A 24,130-nucleotide genomic window follows, 5' to 3' on the forward strand; every position below is an offset into this window, starting at 1 on the left:
TACAGGAGAGGCAGACTTTGTATGACTTGGAACAATACTCTGGATTAAATACCCCCCCCACCACCACCACCACCACCTCCCCTCCTCCCAAAAAAATAAATAAAAAAATAAATAAAAAATAGTGTGTGTCTGTGTTTACATTTGTACGGTGGTGGATTTTATTTCCCTGCCTGGGTGTCAGTTTTGGGAGACAGAAACATAGAGAGACAGATCTGGGGATTGATAGACACTTATGTGTTAAAGTGTGTGAGACTAGTGTACACCACACTGTGTTTTGAACCAGCCTCAGACAATGACACACAGAAAAAGAGAGAGGGAGAATTGGGAACAAAGGGTACATGTGTTATGTAAGAACATATTTCTGCTGCTAGCGAGTCAGGGGAGCGAAGAGTCGAGTGAGGGTGGGAGGAGGGGAATGCAGAGGATGAGAGAGGATACTGGGTGCTGAGGGGGCAAGAAGCACTGCAGAAGCTGCTGCTGTGGTTCCAGTGCTGCTTCTCTGGAAGACCATCACAGAGTGACAACGTCCACTAGCTGTGTAACCCAGACACAAGCTGGACCAGTGTGGATACAGTGTATGTACAGAGTGTGTGATGGCTGCCATTGAGTGTGTGTGAGGTGGTGGTATTGGTGGTGTGGGGCGCCTGCTAGATGTGCAGGGAGGGTTGTGCTTGTCAGAGCTAGAAGTGGTAATTTGATAGGTGCAGCTGCAGCCGCCATGTCCCCTGCATTTCAATGAGCTGTGCACTTCGTCTCTTCACTGCCCTCCATCTAAGTTTCTCCCCGTCTCACTCTCCTCGCTTTTAAACTCCAGTCCCGCTCTCACTTACTTGCTACACTTCTGCTCATTTAGCAGTTTTTCCTCCATCTTTTCCAGCCGAATTTTGCCCCCTTTTTTGTCAGAGGAATCCTGCTTGTCCAGAGTTATCTCCAACTGCTCTCTTTCCATCAGTTTCTTCTCCCCGTCCAATCTTTTTATTTTCCTTCACACGAGCCTCAGTGTGCTCTTTTAAATTTTCTCTCTCTCCTTTCTACTCCCACTTACTCAACTTCAGCTTTTGTTATCGCTGACCTCTCTGTCACCCCGGTCTGTGTCTACGCAGGGAAAAGTGACAGCTCGGCATTAGAAAGAGGCAGGACGGAGAAGTATGCTGGAAATGTTTGTCACCAGTATGAAGAGAATAAATTATCGGGGCACACGAGACTATAAGTGCAGTTTCACAGCTGAAAAGAACAGAAAAAAACATTCAACTGTCAATTGGAACTTTCGTGAAGTGAAGTATGCTTCCAGTTGTGCAGGTGCAACTGTAGGTGCAACTGTCTCCTCTGTTCTGCCTCTCCCTGGGTGTCCAAAGTTCTTTATTCCATGTCTTTTTTATTAGCCTATACATAGCTCCCATTCCCTTTTCATTGCCCTCTTTCTTTCTTCTAATTCCTTTTTATCTCCCTCCTTTTTTTCTGCCCCATACTAAGAGCATTTGCATAATTCCCCTATCTAGTACTCTAAATTAGTTGCATTTATCAAACTTTGCCTACTCTGCCTCGTCCACCCCAAACAGAATGAGACACACAAAACATTTTAAATGAGACACGCAAAAAGAAAGATATATGCTTTTATGATATTGTGAAGCAGAGAGAAACAGAGAGACCCCTGTATGCACCCAGTCTCTTGCCTAGAGGAAAAGTGTTTTAAACAAGATACAGTGTTATGATGGTGTGTGTGTGTGTGTGTGTGTGTGTGTGTGTGTGTGTGTGTGTGTGTGTGTGTGTGCGGTGGGGGGGAACTCATGGAATCCTCTGGGAGGATGATATCTCTGCATGTGAGCGCGCCACAGCAGCCACCCTCGTCCTCGTGGGAGCTGAGCATCAGCCCTAGAGATGGGAACTGGTACCAAACTGATATGTGGCTGTTGCTCCATGACTACAGGCAGAAAGAGCCCCCATGGGAGCCAGAAATAAGGTAAAACTCAAACTAGTGCATGAGTCTATGATTAGAGCACAATAATTTCTATAACCCTTCTGAAAAGAAACTCCTGGCAGATGGAGACAGCGCTCTCCTGTTTTGTAATATGAACTCCATTTATTTTCAGTCTGCATTTAAATTGCATGGAAATTGAGCTGAAAGTGTGGATCGTTTTTAAAAGCCTGTTAATTTAAAGATGCGATAAAAACGAATCTTTTTCGTAACGTGACTTGTGGACATCGCATTTAAATATATTGTTATTTAGCAGTTGAATGTCATGTTTCACCAGAAGAGAGAGACAGAATTGACTCTAAAAAAACTAGTCGGCATACTGTGGACATTTGAGATATCTGTATTTGTGTAGTCTATTGATTTTCAGGGAGACAATAACAAAAGACAATGCTAAAGCTAAACTGGAAATAGTTCAAAAAGTGGGCTCCAAACAGACTCGGGTACAACTGCCCTGAATGTTAGAAAATATAGATATATACCACTGGTACTTAGGCTGCTGGCATACACTTACCATCGCATGAAGGTGGAGGCCCCTCAAATTCCAAGTGTGTACCCAGCCGACAGGTCAGGATGCTGTTTCCACTTAACTGGTAGCCTGGTAGACATCGGTATCGCACTATGTCACCTGAACATAAAGAGGGGGGAGGGAAAGGTACAGTCAGAGACAAAACAGAGATGATGGCACCAATCCTGATGACTGATACCGGGCAAAAAAAACAAAACTTAATTCATGCTAATTTGACATGACATGGAAGTAATTACAATCTATTGTGTTTCTCAGTAAAAAAAATAGAAAGGTAACAGAGGAAAAGAGCACCATAAATAATCCAAGCTGATGATCCTATAGATGAAACACTACTGCTCAACTTGTCCACTATATAGTTGACTATGTAGTGTACATGTGGCCAATCCAAGTAAATCTCTTGTTGCTACCTTTGCGTCTCTGAAAAAGAACGAGTCAAGGTGGAATGTAAATAAACCAATAAGGAGAATTAATCTTCATTGTCCCCACAAGTAATGAGGGCACCTGCCCCGAATCCCATTGGCTTTCTCATTATTTTGTCATAATCACTCATTTATACTGGTGCCTCAAAAGTCCCTGGGCGATGTTGTTTGAGGTGAGTCCGTATTCAATTCCACTGACTTATGTGTTGCATAGTCAGTGCAACGTAAACTGTCAAAGCCAGAAAGTAAACTGACAGCTGGATTAACTCTTCAAAATGCTTCAATTCCACAAGTCACCATTGGAACAACATATAATACAGAAGAGGCCGCAGTGTGTGCCTCGATAGGAGTGAGTGTGTCTCTCGTATATGCATGATTTATGACAGCATTTCCACCTACCGATTTTAAATTCTTTGCTTGCCATCAGGATCTCTGCGTTTGCTATGATCGGTGGAGGCAGGCAGTGCTGCAGTCTGTAAGCTTTATTGAGAAAATCAACGACATGAAAGGAGTCAAACACAGAAAATATGTAAATTATCACGTAGAAATACAGATCAAGCCGGATAATATACGTACCTTGATAGCTGATACGGAACAGTCCGCCCTTCTCTGTGTTGCTACGGAAACGGATCAGCACCTGATTGGATGTGCTGCTGGGTGGTTCATTGGGCTCTCCGTCGGTGAACACACCGAGTTTCCTGGCAGTCTCCTGTGGCCCGTCCCTAAAAGGGGGAAAAATGTCAGAGGTGGACTGTGACTTTAAAAGCAACGACACATCAGAGACAGCAGCCTCTGCTCAACAGCACACTCACTTTCTAACTGTGATGCACCTTGAGGCTCGGTGACACAAACAGAACTAAGCCACATGCCAGATTATTGTCAAGCAGTTTCCAGCAGCAGAGTATAATCAAGCTGCTCTCACTTCGTCAAACCCAAAGCAATTACTCTGGCCTGCTCTGGGTGATTATGTTAAAATAAGGTAAAAATTACAGATAAGAGTGGAATGACAGGTTTGGGTTGCGCCGTTCCTGCCTAACAACTATCCGGTGGGAGTGTCTCTGGAAGCTGTGGCCCAGCCTTGGCAGTCCCCCGGTGTGGGCATGGCCGATTAAGCCAGCTCCCAGATTCCTGCCACAACCATTCAGCTTAAAAACCATCTGTCTTTGGCTGTCAGACTGGGCATGGGAGATTACAAGCAGCTCTGGAAACGGCTGGCTAGGGACTGCTGCCTGACAGCGCTCTAGCCAAGCCGCCATTACGGGGCCCATTTCCTTGGCTCAGTAGTTCAGTGGATAGATACACAGCAGTGGTAACTGGAAACTAGGGAACATGATAGTCCCCATCTTGGCTCTGCAGGAACTTGTTGGGAAAGATCAACACAGTGGGGGCCATTTACAGCAGATAAACAATACGATAGAAAGTGGACATTTTGGCTCGCTTTAGCCTCGCTTACTTGAACCCTCCATGGTATAAGAATCTTCCCACGGATTTCTATAACCAGCCAAAAACGTAAAGCAATACATGTCACCCCCACACCATGTGGACTTTTCATATGGTCGTCGAGTTGCCAGGCTGGCTGGCAGTCAGATCTCCGGTCTCACTGAGAACTGGGACCTTCAGAGGCTATCTCAGGGAGAGGGGATCAACTGAGACTGGCAGCCACCATGCATGCAAAATCCTATCTTTTGGTGGTACATATGGCAGGTCCAGCCATGCATTATGGAGGTGATGAAAGGAAGCTTTGCCCCTCGATACTCAGTCAGGTATAGGGACATACGCCGGCCACTTAAACGTCCAGACATAAACATTAATACACACACACACACACACTTCTCCACCAGCCAAATTCGACTCTCTGACTCCCACACACTGTGGGAGTGGGGGACTTTAGACCACCTACTCTCCTCTGATTACTCCTCCAGGGATGATTGCACTCATTCCCTGTTATTGTTTGGTAATGAAGACAGATGATATATTTAATTTATTGGAATTAAGATTGAATACACAAGTATTAAAGCATTTGTCATGCTCAGAGGATTCTGCTGTGGCTTTACTTTACAATTTATGTCTTAAAAGAATATACTAAAATGCTGCATGACTGAAAAACTGTTTTTGTAATATTATCCCACATTTTGTATAGTGAGGTTGAACAGACATTAACAAATATGAAAGAGGGTCAGGTGATGTCAAGGCGAAGGCCAAATAGCAGCATTGACATAAGAAAATAAAGAGATGATATGAAACAGCAAAGCAGAGGTGAGGTTTTGACCTGCAGTTTGGCTTTCTCAATGTAATGAATGGAAAAAAAATGAGAAATACACATGGGGCCTGATTTACTAAAGGTTTGTGTGGGTAAAATCAAGTGCAAACTCTTCACCGCCCACCAAAAAATGTCCAAGCTGATCTACCAACAAGTGCAGTGAGGATTGCGTCTTTCAAATGTGCAATTTAACACACGTTGTCCATTTTGCGTGTTTGCCTGCATGCATATGTAATATTGGACGTTTCTACTTGAAGGTATAAAACACTGGGAGGGAACATGCAAATAGAACAATTTAGCACCAGCAACGATATTTACTAAACCTGAAAGTAGAAACAGCAGAGGAGATTGCCTGAGTATTTTAGTACGACTGAAAGGCACATTAGGAGAGATGGCTGCTCTTATTGTGGTTAGAAGGAGACGCAGAGAAACCAAAGAATACGTACCAATGTGGTTCTACACCTCTGTAAATATTTTTGATGCCAGAGGCATACATTATTCAGGCCATCTTCTCATAATTTCATCTATTGATCTTTTTGTTATTTCCATGGCATTGACTTCCTCGCTGATCATTTCCTATATTGCATTTTGTTCTTGTTATATTCATATTTATTCATTTCAATGGGATCAGACTTCCTTTTCCTTTTGTGGTCGTTCTATTAGAATGACTGGAATCACTTTAACACACGCAAATACCTAATTTAAACAGAGCGATTTGCACCTGATATCAAAGATGCAAATACTTTAAGTAAATCACCCGCAAAACGGGTGCGAAATAAATTTACAAACTTTTGGAATAAAAATGCAATTTAGCACCCTTTATTTGCAATCTCTAAATCAGGCCCATGGTTGGAGGCTGAACTTTTTTGCAAGAAATCCAGCCACAACATCACATTGAGACGACTGTGAATGAAAAGAGGTGGGGGCAGATGACCTGAAGATTAGATAACTAGACCCTGACTCAATTTTGTAAAGCAGAGATGGATATGGGGAAAAAAGCTGGAGGCGTAGGAGGTGATGACAAGTGGTTGAAAAAAAAACATTGAAACATTCCAATTCAACTTGTTTGTGTGAAGAACAGAGTTAAACATATTATTGAGATTACCTTGAATTTTTGGCTTGACTATTAGTAGAAAACTGTTTAAATATTTCAAAATTAGCTGAATTTTTAAGGTGCAACATATATGTTCTTTCGCATAATTTACTTGGACTCTGTGAAGCTGTCGTTTCTTACCAGAGAGTAATGAAGTCATGCGGCCCGTGAACCTGCAGCAGGGTGAAGTTGACTTTGATGCCGAAGCCAGGAGTCACAGTGATCAACCAGGAGCAGTCAGCTGAGCTCGGGTACTCCTCTGGGTAACCCGGGGAGAAGATGGTCCCATTTTCTGATGTGATGTTCCCATCACAGGGCACTGAGAGAAGAGGAGGAAGGGAGGGAGTGAGGGAGAGAGGGAGGGGGAGAGGGGGTGTATCAGTGGGCCAGGAATACAACAGGACAGATGCATAATTCAGCTGCAATCAGTGGAAAAAAGGGTTTTTCCTCCTCCTCTTCTTCCTATGCTTCCCTTCTCACTGTCTCTACCCCCCTCTTCTTCGCTCTTCGTCTATTGCCCAGGCGCTTGTCTGAGCTAAAGATTAGCCAGTAAAGCCTGTTAGTAAGTGGGGACTTGGATGGAGTGTTTTGCTAAGATAAGGCCTCAACCCTTTCCCATTGGGGCTGAAGAGAGGGGGGATGGAGATGAGGCGAGGGTTTGGTGTGGACTGGGCTTTTGAGGTGTGTGTGTATATGTACAGTATGTGCATGTGGAGCAGATATGCATGAGTGTTAAAACTCAGAGCGACACAAAAGGTTACAACAGCATGTCCATGTCAGACATGGTAACACAGGAACCTGTAATGCCTGTAACCCTGAAGTTTGTAAAAAAAAAACAACAAAAAAAAAAACAGACATAAACACAATAAAACACATACTCAATCATCATAAACACATTGCAGTTTCAAATCAGCAAACATAGCAATTGTCACTATATTCCAAATATTCCTCAGGAACTTAGGAGAATCTAACTAATTTAGCGATTTAAGCAGCCTAACATTCCCGCTGATGCCCCCGGAGGAAGCTCATATTCACTGTGGTGGAGCAGGGAAAATCAGTAAGGAGCAGTAATCGCAGCAGTGCAGGCTTCTCAAGCAACCCAGACAGGGTATTCAGTTTAATGACAGACCCTTGGATTCCTGTGGGTGGAAGATCATTCCCAAAGCAGGGATTGCATGTTTTACCCCTCTGTGTTTCTCTCTCTCAAGTTATGTGTGCGTTTCTGTTGTACAACCGCCTGCTTTAGTCCTGTGGTCGAGTGGCACCCTCTGATGCCGCCTCACCTGTTACATGAACTATGGATTTGACCCATTGATTACACCCTGGACACTCTATGGAGTTGCACCTCTGGCTGACTCATCGACTGGCAAGCTACTTAAGGCTCGTGTGTTTGCTTCAAGGGCCAGGTAGTAACAGAAAACATGAAACAGGATTGGGGCTGTTTAAAGAAAATAAAGAATTTGGGTAATAGATAAAAAAAAAATTGAAATTAGAAGATTACTCCCGGGAAAACTTGACCTTTTAAATTTTTAAATCCTTACTCACGGCTAATATTTGCTCCATCTACGAGGTATTAACTCAGAGACTGTATTTCTTAGGGCTCCTTCTGTCAATGTTATTTCATGTGTGAATGCCTCCATTTTAAAGGTGAAATGTGGTACTTTTACATATAAATGACCGTCTGTAACATTGAAGCCCTTTCCACATGGGTTCATACAATGCTGATTAAGCCTATCACCACCAGAAGACTCTCTCTGTATTTCACAGGTCACAGAGTTTTTTAAATCTAATGTCTGGTGAGACATTCCCACGCTGGCCAAATACACACATACTCTATGGGCAGAGCATGCGCACCAGACATCATCCGGTTGAGCACGATGCTAACTTGAATGGGGATAAAATAATTCAACCTTCCAGACTTTGTGATGGTGAGTGATAACGAGTCATGTTGGAGGGGTTTCGATGCTCAAAACCATGACGTCAGCATGTGATGACCGTGTTTTTGTAATTACTCTCACTGGCCGAAAGGACAGACAACAGTACTGCATTGCGGGTGTATCTTGACATTTTATTAGTGTGAACCAAATTTCTTGTCAATAAAACTGTCTAAATGATGGATTAAAAAATGGTAAAACAATATATAGATATATAGTAGATTTTAGTGTGGTACCCTAGTACAGATGCTAATTTAAGTCCTCACTTCTTCCCACTTTCCAGTCTGTATCTTTTCACAGAGAATAGGAGACCGAAAAGGATATTTCCTCCCCACTGATTTATACAGCATCTGTTAAGAAAACACGCCTCTATTCAGTTCAATCAAAATATAGGAAATGGGAGAGAGGGAGGAGGAGATGACACAACAAAGGTCAAGTGCAGAGGCACAGCGGAGTGTAATGATAATAATAATCCTAACACAAGTAGGCTAGTGCAGCAAAGGTACCAAAAATCTATGTACTGATGTCTCTCATCCCCCCTTAGAGGAAATCTATGCAAATACTGGAGTAACAGAGAGACTGACGAGCATATTGTGCTGCTCTGAGGTCAAGTGTAATTGTAAAAACCTGGTCTGCTACATCACAATGATAGCCAATCAGTACATTAAGTTTGCTACAAAAATAAAGTAATCTTTGCGCATTCAAGAAAAATATCATCATTAAAATGACTGAATGGAAAAAGGATTTAAACTTGGGAACATTTTTTGAGGCTTTCACCAAAATATGAAATAAAACAGGATTTTTTAAAATCAAAACCTGCAGTGGCAATAAGCCAGTTAGGCACTTGTGGCACCGGTGTTCAGAAAGGGGTATGTCCAACCTCTTCATCTCTCCTTCCTCAACCTAGGTCATCACGATAAAGCCAATTCAATTACCCGCCCAGTCAGAGGCCACGAGACTACCATCTCCTGGTAAACATGCATAGCAAATACACCATAGAACACACACGCACCCGTCTACGTGCACACACATCGCATGTTAATGGGTGTACACATTCTATACAAACAGACACGCGAATACACGTGTGCAGACAAAGTAGTGAATGCATCTACATTACCTAATTTATTTATCTGACTACACTGAAGCATGTCAGTTAGTGTTTACCGGCAGAAATACATTATCGGACTGGTATGTACTGATGCATATAAAATACTGTAGATTGCACTGGCATAGAAAGGAGTTGCATTTGATTAGTATACATCATTACAGAAATAAAGAACTGCAATGATAATAACACCGATAATAATATATTAATTAAATAATAATTTGCACATCACAGGTCTAATGTCCTGCAGGTCTGTGGCAATAATCTTTCACCTTTGAGATTGACATGAATGAAGATGAGGCCCATAAATATGAAAATAGCTGAGAGAATAAACTCTATCCCTTGTTCCCTCTTCATTTTCACTCGGCCGCTCCTTCTCTCGCTCCCATTTATCTCCCTGCTCATCCATTCAGTCCCAGAGTCATGGCCATCACCTCCCTCTGTAATTTTGCCTGACTTATTGAATAATTGACAGCTGGAGCGTGAGAATGTGGGTCAAGGACAAGGCAAAATAAAGAGCATTCATTACTTTTCTTTTCAATTTAGACCCTCTTTTATTCATCTTTTATTTGTCTCCTTCACTCCTCTTTAGCACAGTATTGATTTTCATTGAAGAGTACTTTGCTTCATTAATAGGGGATAATAGTTCAGTTTAATGATATTATTCATACTAGATAATCATTATCTCCATGGCCAAATTTTGCACTAATGCTATAACAGCTCAATACATACTTTTAACAGGAAGTTATCGTGTTATTAGTTCAGTTCTGCATTCATGTGGCGGTTCAGTGGGTCTCGTGTTTGGACCTATTCTAGTTTCAGGTAAACAAATGCATCAGATTTGCATGTTACTTTGGTGTTTGGGTGCATCTGATGTTGCTCACCTTCACAGCGAGGGAAAGGGTTATCCCAGTTGCGGGTGGTGCCATGCTCACAGGTGAGGATGGAGTGTCCCATCAGCTGATACCCCGGCAGACACTCAAAGGAAATAGACTGGCCCACATTGAAGCCAGCGCCCACCACCACTCCGTATCGGAAAGGCTCTGGATCTGGGCACTCCTGGAGTTTATATGCTAAGGGAGAAAAAAAAAAAATAATAAAAAAAAGGGGGGGGGGCAATGACATCACTCAATTCAAATCAGTTAAACATTAAAACTAGACACTTTTATTCAGCCATGTATTAAACACAATACATGTAGTACCCTTGACATACCCTTGACAGTGGAATTGTAAAAAATTCATAAAATTAGAAAAATAAATAAAAACAACCAACAATATTCTGTAGTTGTAAAATATGTCTATGCCCAAATGTAATCAGATCAACAAAGTAAATGAGAAAAACATTTTTTCTCAAGGTCTACTGGTTGGAGGGTGGTTGTGGTTTGGATGCTGGCCAATTGAATGTTTCAGATTTTTCTCTCTCTGAGGCTACAATATCAATGAATTCACACAACCACCACAGTTGTGCCTCAGCATCCAAATTCTCTGCTTCCAGACAACAACAGTGTTACAGTAGAGCATCCTCTACCTTTATTTTCCACTTTTAATACTCCATTATGTGTCTGTTGTTCTTTGGGCTCAACCTCCCACTCACTTTGAGTTTGCAGAGGAAAAATAAAATGCCAGAGGCGGGTTTGACTTGTACCGGAGTAAGGAGTATGATGCAGTCATCAGAAGTAGTGTGGGTACATAATTCTTACTTCTTTTTTTTTCTCTCTTGGATACAAAACCAGAGCAGGCAGTGAGCCTTGAAGAGCTAGGATATAAATATGAGTAAAGGGATTGATTTCTATGGATCACAGCTTCCCTATTGTAGGAGATAACTCATGCAAAGACTGCAAAAGGGGGGTATTTGCAAATATAATGCTTGATTTATATGCTAATGTACACATAATTATGTAAATGCACAATGCTACCTTTCGATTTAATGGCTCGTTTGTTGAATCACAAAATACAAACTTTGTGTGCCTGTTGCATTTGTAGACAGGGGCAATTCATTCCTTGTAGCCATGCAGATACGCAGTGAAGCCTTTTATTGGCACATGGTGAGGCAGCCTTTTTAAGTGATCAACAGTTTTATACACACAGATTTATAGATCTTGGGAATTGACTGGCTCTGTGAGCTGATTAGTTTGACGCGGACACTTCTGGGGCTAATTCAGCAGTGTTATGGCTGCATGAATAAACCTCGTGCTGAAGCAACAGTAATTGTACATAAGTGTACTTCCAAATATAAAAGTAAGCACTCTGAGAGATTATGATTGATCAGTCTTCTCTTCACGAGATATAATTAATCTCTGTGACTTTCTTATACAGATCCCATAATTGTGTCACTTCAAGCAAATAGCTCTGATTATCTTTATATTATATTAGCTCTGAAAACTACATTCTGCTTACATACCTTTCAGTGACAAGCAAAGATGGTCTGAAGCAACCAAAAAGTGCAAAGCACACTGAAGTAATTACTAGTTTGATCAATGCAGAAGAAAGCAACTCATAATACTGGTATTGTCTCAGCAAAGAGCAAACTTTTATCCTGGCCCTTGTTATAAAATTATATATTAACTACTCAAGTGTATTTTATTTAGCCACATTCCGAAGTCTGATCATAAATCTGTGCTTCCGTCATCAGAATCATTTACAAGGATCTTTAAGGAGACTTTGTTATCGATTGGCATGTTTGGATTCTTACCTTGGTATTCAAACCTGAAACCTGGTTTGTTCTGCGAATGGTCGCTGTGGAAATAGACTGTGGTCTCGTGGGAGGTGGTGAGAAGGGATGAGGGAATATCTTGGCCACTGAATCGGCCAATCACAGCGCTCGTATCAAGGGGCCCATTGCGTATCTCCAGGAAATCATGGTTGGCCTCTGTGGAGAAGTTGAGGAACTGGACGTGGGCTCCTGGGAAAGGAATCGAAAAATGGTCTTCAGAATTTGTTCTTGAGATGCTACAAACTCTCGCACAGGCTCACAGACCTAACCGTGTTTAACAAGATGTATCTACAATTATAAATGTTGTCATTCCACAGTCCAACTTTAGAAGATGTATAATTAAAGGTTCTTCAGTGTGGAAATGCCAGTGTGATATGCTGCAAGAGCATCTCATGTTGCTCACCGTAACCAACTGGCAGGTAGATCCTCCAGGTGCAGTCGCTGTTGCTCGGGTAGTTGCCAGGGAAACCGGGACTGAGAATCATACCCTCCATCTCCTCCAGGATTCCTCCACATTGAGCTAGCACAGGCCAGACAAAGCATTTCATTAGCATCTGCAAATGCTGATTGTACCACAATAGATTTTTACAAATATGGTTCAAAACAGTTCTTTACTTAATGGTGGCAGTCTTGAACAATTACATTGTTAGTTTCTAAAATTCTATTGTATAATGTGCATATGTCTGTTGTTGTTTTTTAGATAAGGCATACTGGAAGTCAAATATTTTGTCATTTTAAACCAAAAGCTGGGAAAACAAAACTTAAAACCAAAATTAGCTTTGAACCCTCAAATTGTACCCGTCTCGTTTCACGACAGTAAATGCAGGAAAGCTGATCTATTCACTTCGACTCTGTCTTCACACCAAATGTGAACTTTTTTCAATTAAATAAATTTTAGGAGCAAAAAAAAAATATATGTATTTCTACAAAATTCAATATAAAAACATAACACAATTGCAAACATTCTTAAATGGTTTGAATATAAAGATACAGCAACTCATCCAATGGGGCGACTATGGAGCCCTCCACTTCATACTTATACAGTATCATATACATGGCAAAAGATACATGCTATTAAAGTGTCATGTACTTCATGCTTCTCCTTTCATGTTAAACCACTGATGAATACATGTTTCTTTGATGGAAATTCAGGGCTAAAACTCAGAAGAGTTGGAATTAGAAAAAAAAAAAGAAAAAAAAAAGAAAATAAAGGGCTGGGCTCAAAAAATATGAAAAGAGTAAGAGATCCTGATACCATAATTAAAAAAGATGAAAGAAGGATGCTGCAACTAATGGCAAATTAATTAGCTGACTCAATGAAAAAGAAAGACAGAGGTACTGCAATGGAAGAAGATTAAGAAATAAATGGGACAAACAGTCGACATAAGTCCGTGGAAGGAGACAACCACTGTGTTTCTGCACGAAATACAGTGGGTACGGAAAGTATTCAGACCCCTTTAAATTTTTCACTCTTTGTTTCATTGCAGCCATTTGCTAAAATCAAAAAAGTTCATTTTATTTCTCATTAATGTACACTCAGCACCCCATCTTGACAGAAAAAAAACAGAAATGTAGAAATTTGTGCAAATTTATTCCAAAAGAAAAACTGAAATATCACATGGTCATAAGTATTCAGACCCTTTGCTGTGACACTCATATTTAACTCACATGCTGTCCATTTCTTCTGATCCTCCTTGAGATGGTTCTACTCCTTCATTGGAGTCCAGCTGTGTTTAATTAAACTGATTGGACTTGATTAGGAAAGGCACACACCTGTCTATATAAGACCTTACAGCTCACAGTGCATGTCAGAGCAAATGAGAATCATGAGGTCGAAGGAACTGTCCAAGGAGCTCAGAGACAGAATTGTAACAAGGCACAGATCTGACCAAGGTTACAAAATAATTTCTGCAGCACTCAAGGTTCCTGAGAGCACAGTGGCCTCCATAATCCTTAAATGGAAGAAGTTTGGGACGACCAGAACTCTTCCTAGACCTGGCCGTCCAGCCAAACTGAGCAATCGTGGGAGAAGAGCCTTGGTGAGAGAGGTAAAGAAGAACCCAAAGATCACTGTGGCTGAGCTCCAGAGATGCAGTAGGGAGATGGGAGAAAGTTCCACAAAGTCAACGATCACTACAGCCCTCCACCAGTCGGGGCTTTATGGCAGAGTGGCCCGACGGAAGCCTCTCCTCAGTGCAAGACATATGAAAGCCCGCATAGAGTTTGCCAAAAAACACATGAAGGACTCCCAAACTATGAGAAATAAGATTCTCTGGTCTGATGAGACCAAGATTGAACTTTTTGGCGTTAATTCTAAGCGGTATGTGTGGAGAAAACCAGGCACTGCTCATCACCTGCCCAATACAATCCCAAAAGTGAAACGTGGTGGCAGCATCATGCTATGGGGGTGTTTTTCAGCTGCAGGGACAGGACGACTGGTTGCAATTGAAGGAAAGATGAATGCGGCCAAGTACAGAGATATCCTGGAAGAAAACCTCTTCCAGAGTGCTCTGGACCTCAGACTGGCCCGAAGGTTCACCTTCCAACAAGACAATGACCCTGAGCACACAGCTAAAATAACAAAGGAGTGGCTTCGGAACAACTCTGTGACCATTCTTGACTGGCCCAGCCAGAGCCCTGATCTAAACCCAATTGAGCATCTCTGGAGAGACCTGAAAATGGCTGTCCACCAACGTTCACCATCCAACCTGACGGAACTGGAGAGGATCTGCAAGGAAGAATGGCAGAGGATCCCCAAATCCAGGTGTGAAAAGCTTGTTGCATCATTCCCAAGAAGACTCATGGCTGTACGAGCTCAAAAGGGTGCTTCTACTCAATACTGAGCAAAGGGTCTGAATACTTATGACCATGTGATATTTCAGTTTTTCTTTTTTAATAAATTTGCACAAATTTCTACATTTCTGTTTTTTTCTGTCAACATGGGGTGCTGAGTGTACATTAATGAGAAATAAAATTAACTTTTTTTATTTTAGCAAATGGCTGCAATGAAACAAAGAGTGAAACATGTAAAGGGGTCTGAATACTTTCCGTACCCACTGTAAGTGAAGGGTTAAATGTTATCCTGTAGCAGAAAAAAGCCTGAGGTAATCAGGGAACTGCTGATGCTTGCAAACATGATGAATCTTCCCCCGACTTCAACCAATCACGGCTCGAGATGGAACTAATTAGGCAATAGTGGGTTGTTCCAATAAGCGCAGCCCGTTTGTCAAGGACTTCTCACAGACAGGAACACTTGGAGTAAGAGAGAAGGAACCTAATGCAGTTTAATTTTTATTTTCAGCGCGTGTATTCAGCTTTAAAGGTAGACATACCAAATTAATTTTAAAAGTACAAAAGTTCAACCCAAAGCACAAACCACTGACTATCAAATTAGATTTGTTTTGATCTTATATTTTGTTTTTGTTTTTTCATGGGAGTTACAAGCAAGATCCTCTCTGGTAGGTAAAGTACCAGACCGTCCATGATGCACTAAAGTCTTTTCCTCTCTCTTTCGCTCAATACCCTTATGGCATCATTAAATTTCATTAACTTCATGTTTTCTCTCTCCCATCATTTTTCTAATTGTTTATTGTCTCTCGAAGCAGTTCTCCTCACTTGCGTAGTTCTGTGTTTTCTTTTGCAGCCCCGGTCTTTGGTCTGTGATTACTAGCACCACCAACCACTTATTGGGCCTCATTCACCAATATCTTCTTAAGATTTTTCTTAAATTTGTTCTTAAGAAATGTCCGAAGAAAAAGTCGACATCAGATTCACGACGTGTTCTTAAACCCCAGATTTGTTTGCATATGTGTCCCTATCTCGATGAATCCCACAGTCCTCGTAAATTGAAAGCGTGTGCCAGTTGTTCCTAATTAGCATAAGTAAACGCCCTGCCAATGCCCATAAAAGGGCATGACACTGCAGTGCCGTGTGCACACAGAGTCGCAGACAGTGAGGGAGAAGAAAGAAGTTGAGAGAAACATAAATAGTGCCGGTGGTGCAGCGGACTCCAAAAGAACAACTACGCTAGTTCTGAAGCGGAGGTGCTGCTGCAGGAGGTGAACAGAAAAAGCGCTGTCATATTTAATAGCATAGCGTAAGTACTGGATGTAAAATTTAAAACAAAAAAAAGGTGCATGCGCTTATTGCTCCTTCAGTGACCACTGTGTCAGGACAACGCCGCAAAAACAACTCTGTAAAAATAACCAGCAGCTTGCAGACTGTCCTGCAGCAGCACCTCCAGACCTGCACCCACATCCTGTTCACCTGCACCCTGCACCCACATCCTGTTCACCTGCCCCACGTCTGATCTCAGATGCTGGACATCCAGAAGTGAACGGCCAAAACACTGACACAGAACGGTTGGTGAATGAGGCCCATTGTTTTTCTTCCTGTTAAAAGGGAGTTTTTTTCTTGACACTTGTTGAAAAGATTTTCTTCCTGTTAAAGGGGAGGTTTTTTTTTTTCCCTCCAAGCCGCTCATGTGGGAATTGTTGAGTTCTTTTGTATGACGTTGTAAAGTTCTATTGTCAGGTCTTTACAATATTTGTTTGCACTACCACCCACCCCCACCGCCATCCCCCAACACTGCCCCCCACCCTCATTTTTTTTTAATCACCAGCCGCCACTGAATGCTGTATAATACTTGAAATAGCACGCATCAGACAAAGGGTCCCAAAGAAAAAACAGTACGAACCTAAAAAGATGTATGATGGAACATGGAAAAAAAAATAAGGAAAAGAAAGGTAATTATACCGATGCAGAGCGGAGGTGGGTAGTTCCATCGTCTGACGGTTCCAGGCATACAGGTGATGTGTGAGTTCCCCTACGAGGAGCATTGAAGCGCCGATGTGTGCAAACACACACACACACACACACATACACACACACACACACACACACAAAGACAAAAAGTGTGACAAAGAACAGACAATGAATCAATTTGTTCATCCCGCTGTCAGTCATCTCTTGCTCCAATTATTTGAACCTGTTGCCTGTCTCCACATGACTTCATGTGGCGACTAAATGACGAAATCCATCTAAAGTGACAGGGAGCAGTAGAGAGGCAGCATCACAGGCATATTGAGATGATCATACAGAGAGAAACAGACAGATACAGATTACAAAAAGCTTCACAGTATTGTTGCACTGCCAAAATGACACAACAGGCATTTGTTTTTCTAAGTTCTGCAGTTGAGTATCAAAACCATAAACATAAAAAAAAGATGATTGCTAGTGATAATGTCTGGTATTAGAACATAATAGACCGAGTCAGCTGACCTTTATAGTCATAAACAGAAAAAGCCACTATAATGAGCCATACGTTGACACCACATGCTTGTTTTGGTGTCAAGTTTTTTGAGCTGTTACTATTTGACATGTCTCGCTGATCAGGGAGTACCAATGCAAGGCTTGATATTGCCTTCGGATATTTTCAATCTTAATTTCATCTTTCTGCAGTCAAGGTAAACCTTCAGTCTATAATTATAGACTGGAAATTCTATTATTTAAGGGCTTTCCAATCTATGACTCTAAGGATTGGGAAAGAAGAAGCTTGGCACAAGTTTTATGCAAAGTGATAAGGATGCTTGATATCTGTGTTACCATATTACAGTATAACTGATGTAGCTTGTACAATAAAATACGATCGAATAATTAAGAATGACTCAAGTTTACAGTCACTTAATTTGACCTGTAGCGGTGCTTTATTTTTATCTTATGCACATGCTCACATATACATGTAGCGTGACCGACAGTCCTATTAATGGTGTCACTGATCAAGATGGTGGTAACGTGTCTCAATATGCAGTGATGTACTAGCAAAGACAGGGAGGAGGAACACTAATATGAATATAACAATGCTGGACTAAAATGCTAAAAAATTTGGTTTGTAAATGTTTTATGAGCAATATAAATAGACTCAATTAGTTAGACCTCAAGGATACACACAATGTGTCTTGGTAAGCAACATTTAATGTAAACATAACTTTTGTTTGTTTACAAAAAAATCTCTGCTCGACACCCTGAAGTCATGATAATGTGAAGTAAAGTTGAATGTTCAGAAAGAAACAGATTATTTTTTTGTAAAAACCTTGCTTTGTTCTCTACAACCACTATCACACTTTACAAAAACATGACATCACAGTCTTTGGACTAATAACCATTAGAATTAAACCCCAAAAACTAAACCAGTGAGAAAAATGGAAGTGGAATAAAAAAAACAACTGGCCATTTATATGTTAGAACTAGGAGAAACAAACAGTCCTGACAGAGTTCAAATATAATTTATGTGATCTACTGTGACCAGTGAGCTCCATAGATGTCACTATCTGTCTCCTGAAGGACTTATGACTACAGAAGATGTGCACAATACAGTCAAACTGGAAGCCTGTGCAGATTTCTGACTTTATGGCACCACATCTCATAAATTATAGGCAGCAAATGGAGGAAAAACAGTCAAGATACCTATTCTGACTTTCATATTGGATTGACTTAAATTGAATTTTGACAAAACATATGTCATTAATAAAACATAACAATCAGCATTAAATAAAAAAATAAAAAAATGGCTAATGTGTAATCAGACCATACAGAACAAAGGAGACGATTAGTAAACAAACTCAAAGTAAAACAAAGCAATAAATAAATGTAGTTTTTATGGTTATTTACAACTGAACCATATCTGAAAGCAGGAGTTGTTACCTGTAGAGTATATCCAGGTTCGCAATGAAAGGACACTACATTATTCATCTGAAGACGTTCCCCAACTTTGATACTATTCATGGGAACAACAGGCTCTGGGCAGTTGGTCAGAGACACCGCTAAAGAGATGGAGAACAGAGAAAACAAATATTAGAAATTACCATATACAATACAACATTTTATAACAAAATTGCAGGACATTCCTGTCATCCTGAGGTCACACGCAGCCAGGAAATGGACTCTTCTTTGACTTAATACAAAGTGATACAAATTATTTTTTTCACTTACTTTTGTATTCCAGCCTGAATCCAGCAGCAGACACACTAATATCAGAGAAGAAGTGGAGGTAGAGTTGGTTGGAGGTGCTGTTGAGGAGAGCTGGGACCGTTGTGCCTTTGGGAGAAGATTAATAGTGAAGTTTAGCAACACTATCTCCTCCGTCGGCTGATCACAACTAACTGAATGAGCCACCGGCAAGTACCTAAGAAGCTTGGTCATTTTACATTTGCAGAGATCAGTGTGTGTGTATGTGTGTGTGTGTGTGTGTGTGTGTGTGTGTGTGAGAGTGCATGCAGAACAAAAAAATATATATATTATGTCTAGATGCATTAGGATATCGGGGGAATGACGTAATAGTGGCTTTTGACAGGACAAAGAGCAAAACTAATAATGTATTCCAATATTTTAGTATGTAGTCAGTTGATAATAAAATAAAAATCCTTTTGAAACAGGAAAAAAAAAAAATCACAAAATTAAATTCATACATTGTAAAGCTATGACCTCATATTGGTTCTTTATTAACTCAAATTTGTGAGCCTGGTAGTTCTCTTTCATCTCTTTATTTGTTGGCACTTCTAACATTTACATTTGGTCTTGTTCCAAGCAGAAACAAAAGGAGAAGTCCCTGTTGCCATATCCTCACCACGATGGGAGCAACAAAGGTGCTGTAAACAAACTTCAACCCCACACAGAAAAAAGCGAACCTTTGCAGAACCGTAGCAAGGTTTTGCCAGGGGAAGCTCATGAAGATTCAAATTTTGAAAACTTTCCCATGACTACACCGGCTGCTTTTATGTATTCTCAATTTAATTTGGCAGTGTTACAATGACAGCTGTGCCAAATGAGGCATCCACTTTTAGCACTGCATGCATTGGTTAACAAATACAGTATGTTTTCCAGCTCATAGTTTGTGCTCTGTGAAAACTGATTAGACTATTATGTTGCCGTTTTGGCAGGTATAGATGAGTGGTTGTTTTTTTTAATTGTAAAAAAAAAAATCTGTTTTTTATCCAAGGTCGCACACATTTAACACAGGCAAAACAAATAACAGCAAGCATGCGAACGCATATCCTGGTATACCTGAGAAGCTGCCAAGCATGGTGTCAGTGTTGTCGCCTCCGTCAAACACCTCCAGCGAGTCCCAGTTCTGCTCTGTGACAAAGCTGATTACCTGGATCTGAGACAGGAACGAGACAGAGAGAAAAAGGGGGTGGAAGAGGAACACAATTAGTCAAAAATAAAAACAGAAACACCAATATCGAAACAGGACGGAAGAAGACAGAAGTCATGCTAGCAGGGTTGTCTCTGGATTTAGCGGAGAAAGAAGGATTTTGGTGGACATGTATAGTAACCATAAACTTGTGGCTTTAAGCAAAGATAACATTGCCAGAGTATGCAGGCACAAGTCCTACTAGCTTGGATGTAAAACAGATAGAGCAGGGGTGGTGGCTGTGAGTATTGAGCAGAGTAGTTCTGGGACGTTAAAAGTGAAAGTTCATTCATAAAGACCATCTTTGTGTAATTTTTCCTCAGTTCATTCTCCCCCGCTTCTTCTAATCACCTGACTGTGGCCGTTCTGGGTAAACCTATTACCACGATCTCAATCAGCCAATCACTCAATTGTTGTCAAATCTAATATCTGTCCTACTCTCTGCAACTAAGCACTGCCTCTCCTCCCTTTAAATGTGATGACGTCACAATGAGGTCTAAAATCCCAAAACTCTCACATTCCCACAATTCTATGTCTTCCTCAGCATGTCAATCATATTTTCTATCTATTCACTCAAATCGAGTCTTGACAAAACACTGGTGAAGGGAGGTGCCCACTAGATAACCCCAGTGAGATACTGCATACCCTAACCTTGTTACTAGTACTGTGTAGTAGGTGGTGTCTTACTTTGGTGCATGAGCATAGCATGGATAATGTTCGCATAGCATCCTGTGAGTCGGTGAGGTGTTTGTTAGGAGAACACTGGTAGTAACATTGAGTCAGTCGACCTTTGCGGTGTTTTTTCCGCATCAGTATGGCTCTTTTTGTGTACGCCAAAACTTGTTAAAATGTCAGTGAAAAACATTCCCAGTATGAAAAAAAGATATGTGCAAAACAATACCCCACAGTCATCAATCTTAAATCATCTCTGTAGTTAACAGTGTTTTACAGAAATAAAGACAGTAAAGAGTGCGTCGACAAGCTCACAGAACTATATAAACATTCTTTTACTTGAGTTTAAAGTACATAAAAGGTGAGATATGAAATGATCAAAGCCATGAAGTAAGGAATAAAACGCAACTAATAGGGCAATACTTAAAATACTTTTTTTTCTCTTTTCTAAAGACCCTCTTGGAAGGCTGTCTTCATGTGGTGTGCTTTGGATTTTAAATGAGGGAAACTGTATGACAGCTGCGGAGAATGTTCAATATTCTTCAAAGAGAGGCAGACTGAGACTTTTTCTGCTAATAAAAGTTACCACAGATAAGAAAACACAACAAAGGTTGCCCAAATTGATGGATCTGAAAACGTATTTTGCTGTTGAATTCTGTGACCAAACAAAGAAGAAGGGTACACCAAAATTTGTGAAATAGCTGGAGCAGTTGCACATGAAATGAATGTGTGAACGGGAACTATTCTGTGCCATCCACAACATCTTTGTTCTCAGTCTTCGTCTGAAATTCATTCACTCATGTGTCATCCTTCATCTTCTCACTATCTCCAAGCCTCCCTTTCCGTTCCCTCTCGCCCTGCCCTCTCCTCTGCCTCTGATGGTTATAGATCAGATATGAGCCAATTAGAGGGGCTGTAGGGGCTCTGGTGCACCGGGCTCCCTGCGAGACGAGGCACATCACAGATTGATCTTTCATTAGGGGGCCATGGCAAATGTGCCAGCAAGGCAGCTCGCTCCTTTAACTTCTCTCCTCGATCGTGACACTCCAATCTAATGTGTTTCTGGTAGCTGGGAGAGGTGAGAAAAAGGCAGACGGGGAGAGAGGAGATGACGGTGTGAAAAAGAAGGAATAGTTAGGGTGAGGAGGAGAGAGCAGCCGCGGAGCAGGAAACTCTTCGCACTTTGCATTTTGATAGCACCGGCAGCGACCCTGTAGGGATGTGGAAATGTGCTGCCGTCTGCGGAAGTGTTCCACAGAGCTGAAACTCTCACATATTGTTATTTGACCAGTCAGACATGTAGACATGTACGTGTGAGTCTGTTTGCCTTTCAAGGGCATGCGTACAGTCGCCTCTCTGTTCTTAATTTAGTTTATTTCCCCTCTGAACTATTGGAATGTTAGTGTGGGGTGCAGCATGCTAAATGTGCCTGTGGGCCGTGTCGTGTATTTGACCTGCAAGGACAGTCAGCTGAGGTGGGGGAGCTAATAGCTGAGGGACGCCACTAAGGTCATTAAACGCAGCAGCTAAAGCATAAGCCTAAAAACTTTCTGTCAGGCAGATCCTATGGGACCCTGCCCAGGTTCCATGAGGTTTCATCACGCACGCATCACAGAATAAGAATATGCAAACCAAATTAACTCCCAAGAAAGAAAAGTAAAGTAATTGAAGAGGCAATTATATACAAATTTATTTCAGGTTGTGCAATCTTAAGTTTCTGCTATAGTGATCTGCCAAATTAAATTCTGAGCTGCTGCAAAGTCAATAGACTCAATCATTTAGGTGCTCTCCTGGACCGAGAGAGACTGTAAATGCTATACCTTGATATACTGCGGGTAACTCTGTTTATTAGCTTTTGGTAAGCTGAAAACATATCATCACAGAGAAGCTTGTTTTCAAGACATGCAGAGCCATAATGTCTAGAAGCTGCAGATGAAAAAAGAAAACGGTTAACTCCTCTAAAAGACACTTTTAAAAAGAGATGACTCCATATATTCATAGAGCGGATCATTGCATGCTGGTAAGAGGCACTTAAAAAACTAAAACAACACTTTAAATAATGGCTCTGAATTTGTGATTTGTACTATTGCAAACTTGTGCATCAATTATTAAACTGTGTTAAGAGGCCCATTGATATTGTAACAGAGCTGACTTCTCATATCTAGACATTTGTATACATTTGGAGGACTCAAATGTCTCCAGCCTTTCAAAAACAGATTTTGGACATCTTGAAACATTGACAAGTCTTAGCAGGAAACACTGTTGCACTCGTTCCCTCTGAGCTACGATTGTGACTTTCTATATTTGCGACTGAGATACCTTTGGATTTAAAAAAAAAAAAAAGTGGTACTGGATAGGGGTTGAGGTTGTGTTGATGATCACTGTTGAAACTCTTTTATACAAACCTGGATTCCTGATCCCTCAGGAACAGTGATCTTCCACACACAGTTGAGGCTGTTGAGATAAGGCTCAGGAAAGCCTGGAGATAAGATGGTTCCAGTTCGATGGGTCAGATTGCCTCCACATGGAACTGTGGGATGAAAGGAGAGGGTTGACTGCTAAGTCTTGATAGCAGTTACCAAATGTGTCATGGCGTCAGACAGCAATGTAGGGAGAGCATGAAATGATTGTTAATCTTCTTCTATAATAATTTTCCAAACATCGGGTTCCTTAGTGGGGTTAAAAAATATTTTTTTCTTAAATAAGTGTTGGTATGCAAACAGGATAAAGATCATATAATAAATTAACAAACAGATAATAAAAAAACAGCAAAACATTAAATTATCTTTGCTTGGTACATTTTCAGCTTGTTTTAAAAATAATTCAGATTTTCAGACTCACTAAACTTAAATCGGTAAATCATGCACCAGAGGACAACACACACACACACACCTGGCCACTCAAGCGTACACACACAGACGCACGCATTATACCAGACACAACGGAACACTCCTAAAGAGTGTTTACATACGTCAGACATCGTCTTCCCAGCTTGTTCTGTGTGGTTCACATCTGGTGACAGCTCAGGAGCATCTGCTGCAGCTGTATGCTGTTTGTGATCGTGTGTGTCTGTGTATAGACATGTTGATATCGCCATATGTGTCTGTGAGTGTATGTCTGTGTGTGTTTGTGAACCTGAGCACTGCCTGCCACTTGTGTGCCGCATGACTAAATCTCACTGTATCGCTGCGGGCGAGGGCCGACGGCCCACATCTGTGTCAAGACAGGAGGTCGACACTCAA

The 24,130-nt window shown here is 41.2% G+C and overlaps 1 protein-coding gene across 1 annotated transcript in view; it reads right to left on the minus strand.

Annotated features, from left to right (window-relative positions):
* The window catches only part of csmd2 (CUB and Sushi multiple domains 2), a 248,411-nt gene that overhangs the window by 42,004 nt on the left and 182,277 nt on the right, over positions 1 to 24,130 (minus strand). Inside the window, exons 36-47 of the mRNA XM_069177064.1 lie at positions 23,294 to 23,418; positions 20,087 to 20,183; positions 19,016 to 19,120; positions 18,728 to 18,846; positions 16,781 to 16,850; positions 12,429 to 12,545; positions 12,005 to 12,214; positions 10,197 to 10,385; positions 6,415 to 6,592; positions 3,497 to 3,642; positions 3,320 to 3,400; positions 2,487 to 2,600 (exon numbers count right to left, since the gene is read on the minus strand). Of these exons, the coding sequence (XP_069033165.1) occupies positions 2,487 to 2,600; positions 3,320 to 3,400; positions 3,497 to 3,642; positions 6,415 to 6,592; positions 10,197 to 10,385; positions 12,005 to 12,214; positions 12,429 to 12,545; positions 16,781 to 16,850; positions 18,728 to 18,846; positions 19,016 to 19,120; positions 20,087 to 20,183; positions 23,294 to 23,418 (1,551 nt within the window). The remainder of the gene's footprint in view (positions 1 to 2,486; positions 2,601 to 3,319; positions 3,401 to 3,496; positions 3,643 to 6,414; positions 6,593 to 10,196; positions 10,386 to 12,004; positions 12,215 to 12,428; positions 12,546 to 16,780; positions 16,851 to 18,727; positions 18,847 to 19,015; positions 19,121 to 20,086; positions 20,184 to 23,293; positions 23,419 to 24,130) is intronic.

Source organism: Embiotoca jacksoni, unplaced genomic scaffold (genome assembly GCF_022577435.1).
Source record: "Embiotoca jacksoni isolate LCO1_2020_lvr unplaced genomic scaffold, fEmbJac1.0.p SCAF_7, whole genome shotgun sequence".
Classification (NCBI taxonomy): Eukaryota; Metazoa; Chordata; class Actinopteri; family Embiotocidae; genus Embiotoca; species Embiotoca jacksoni.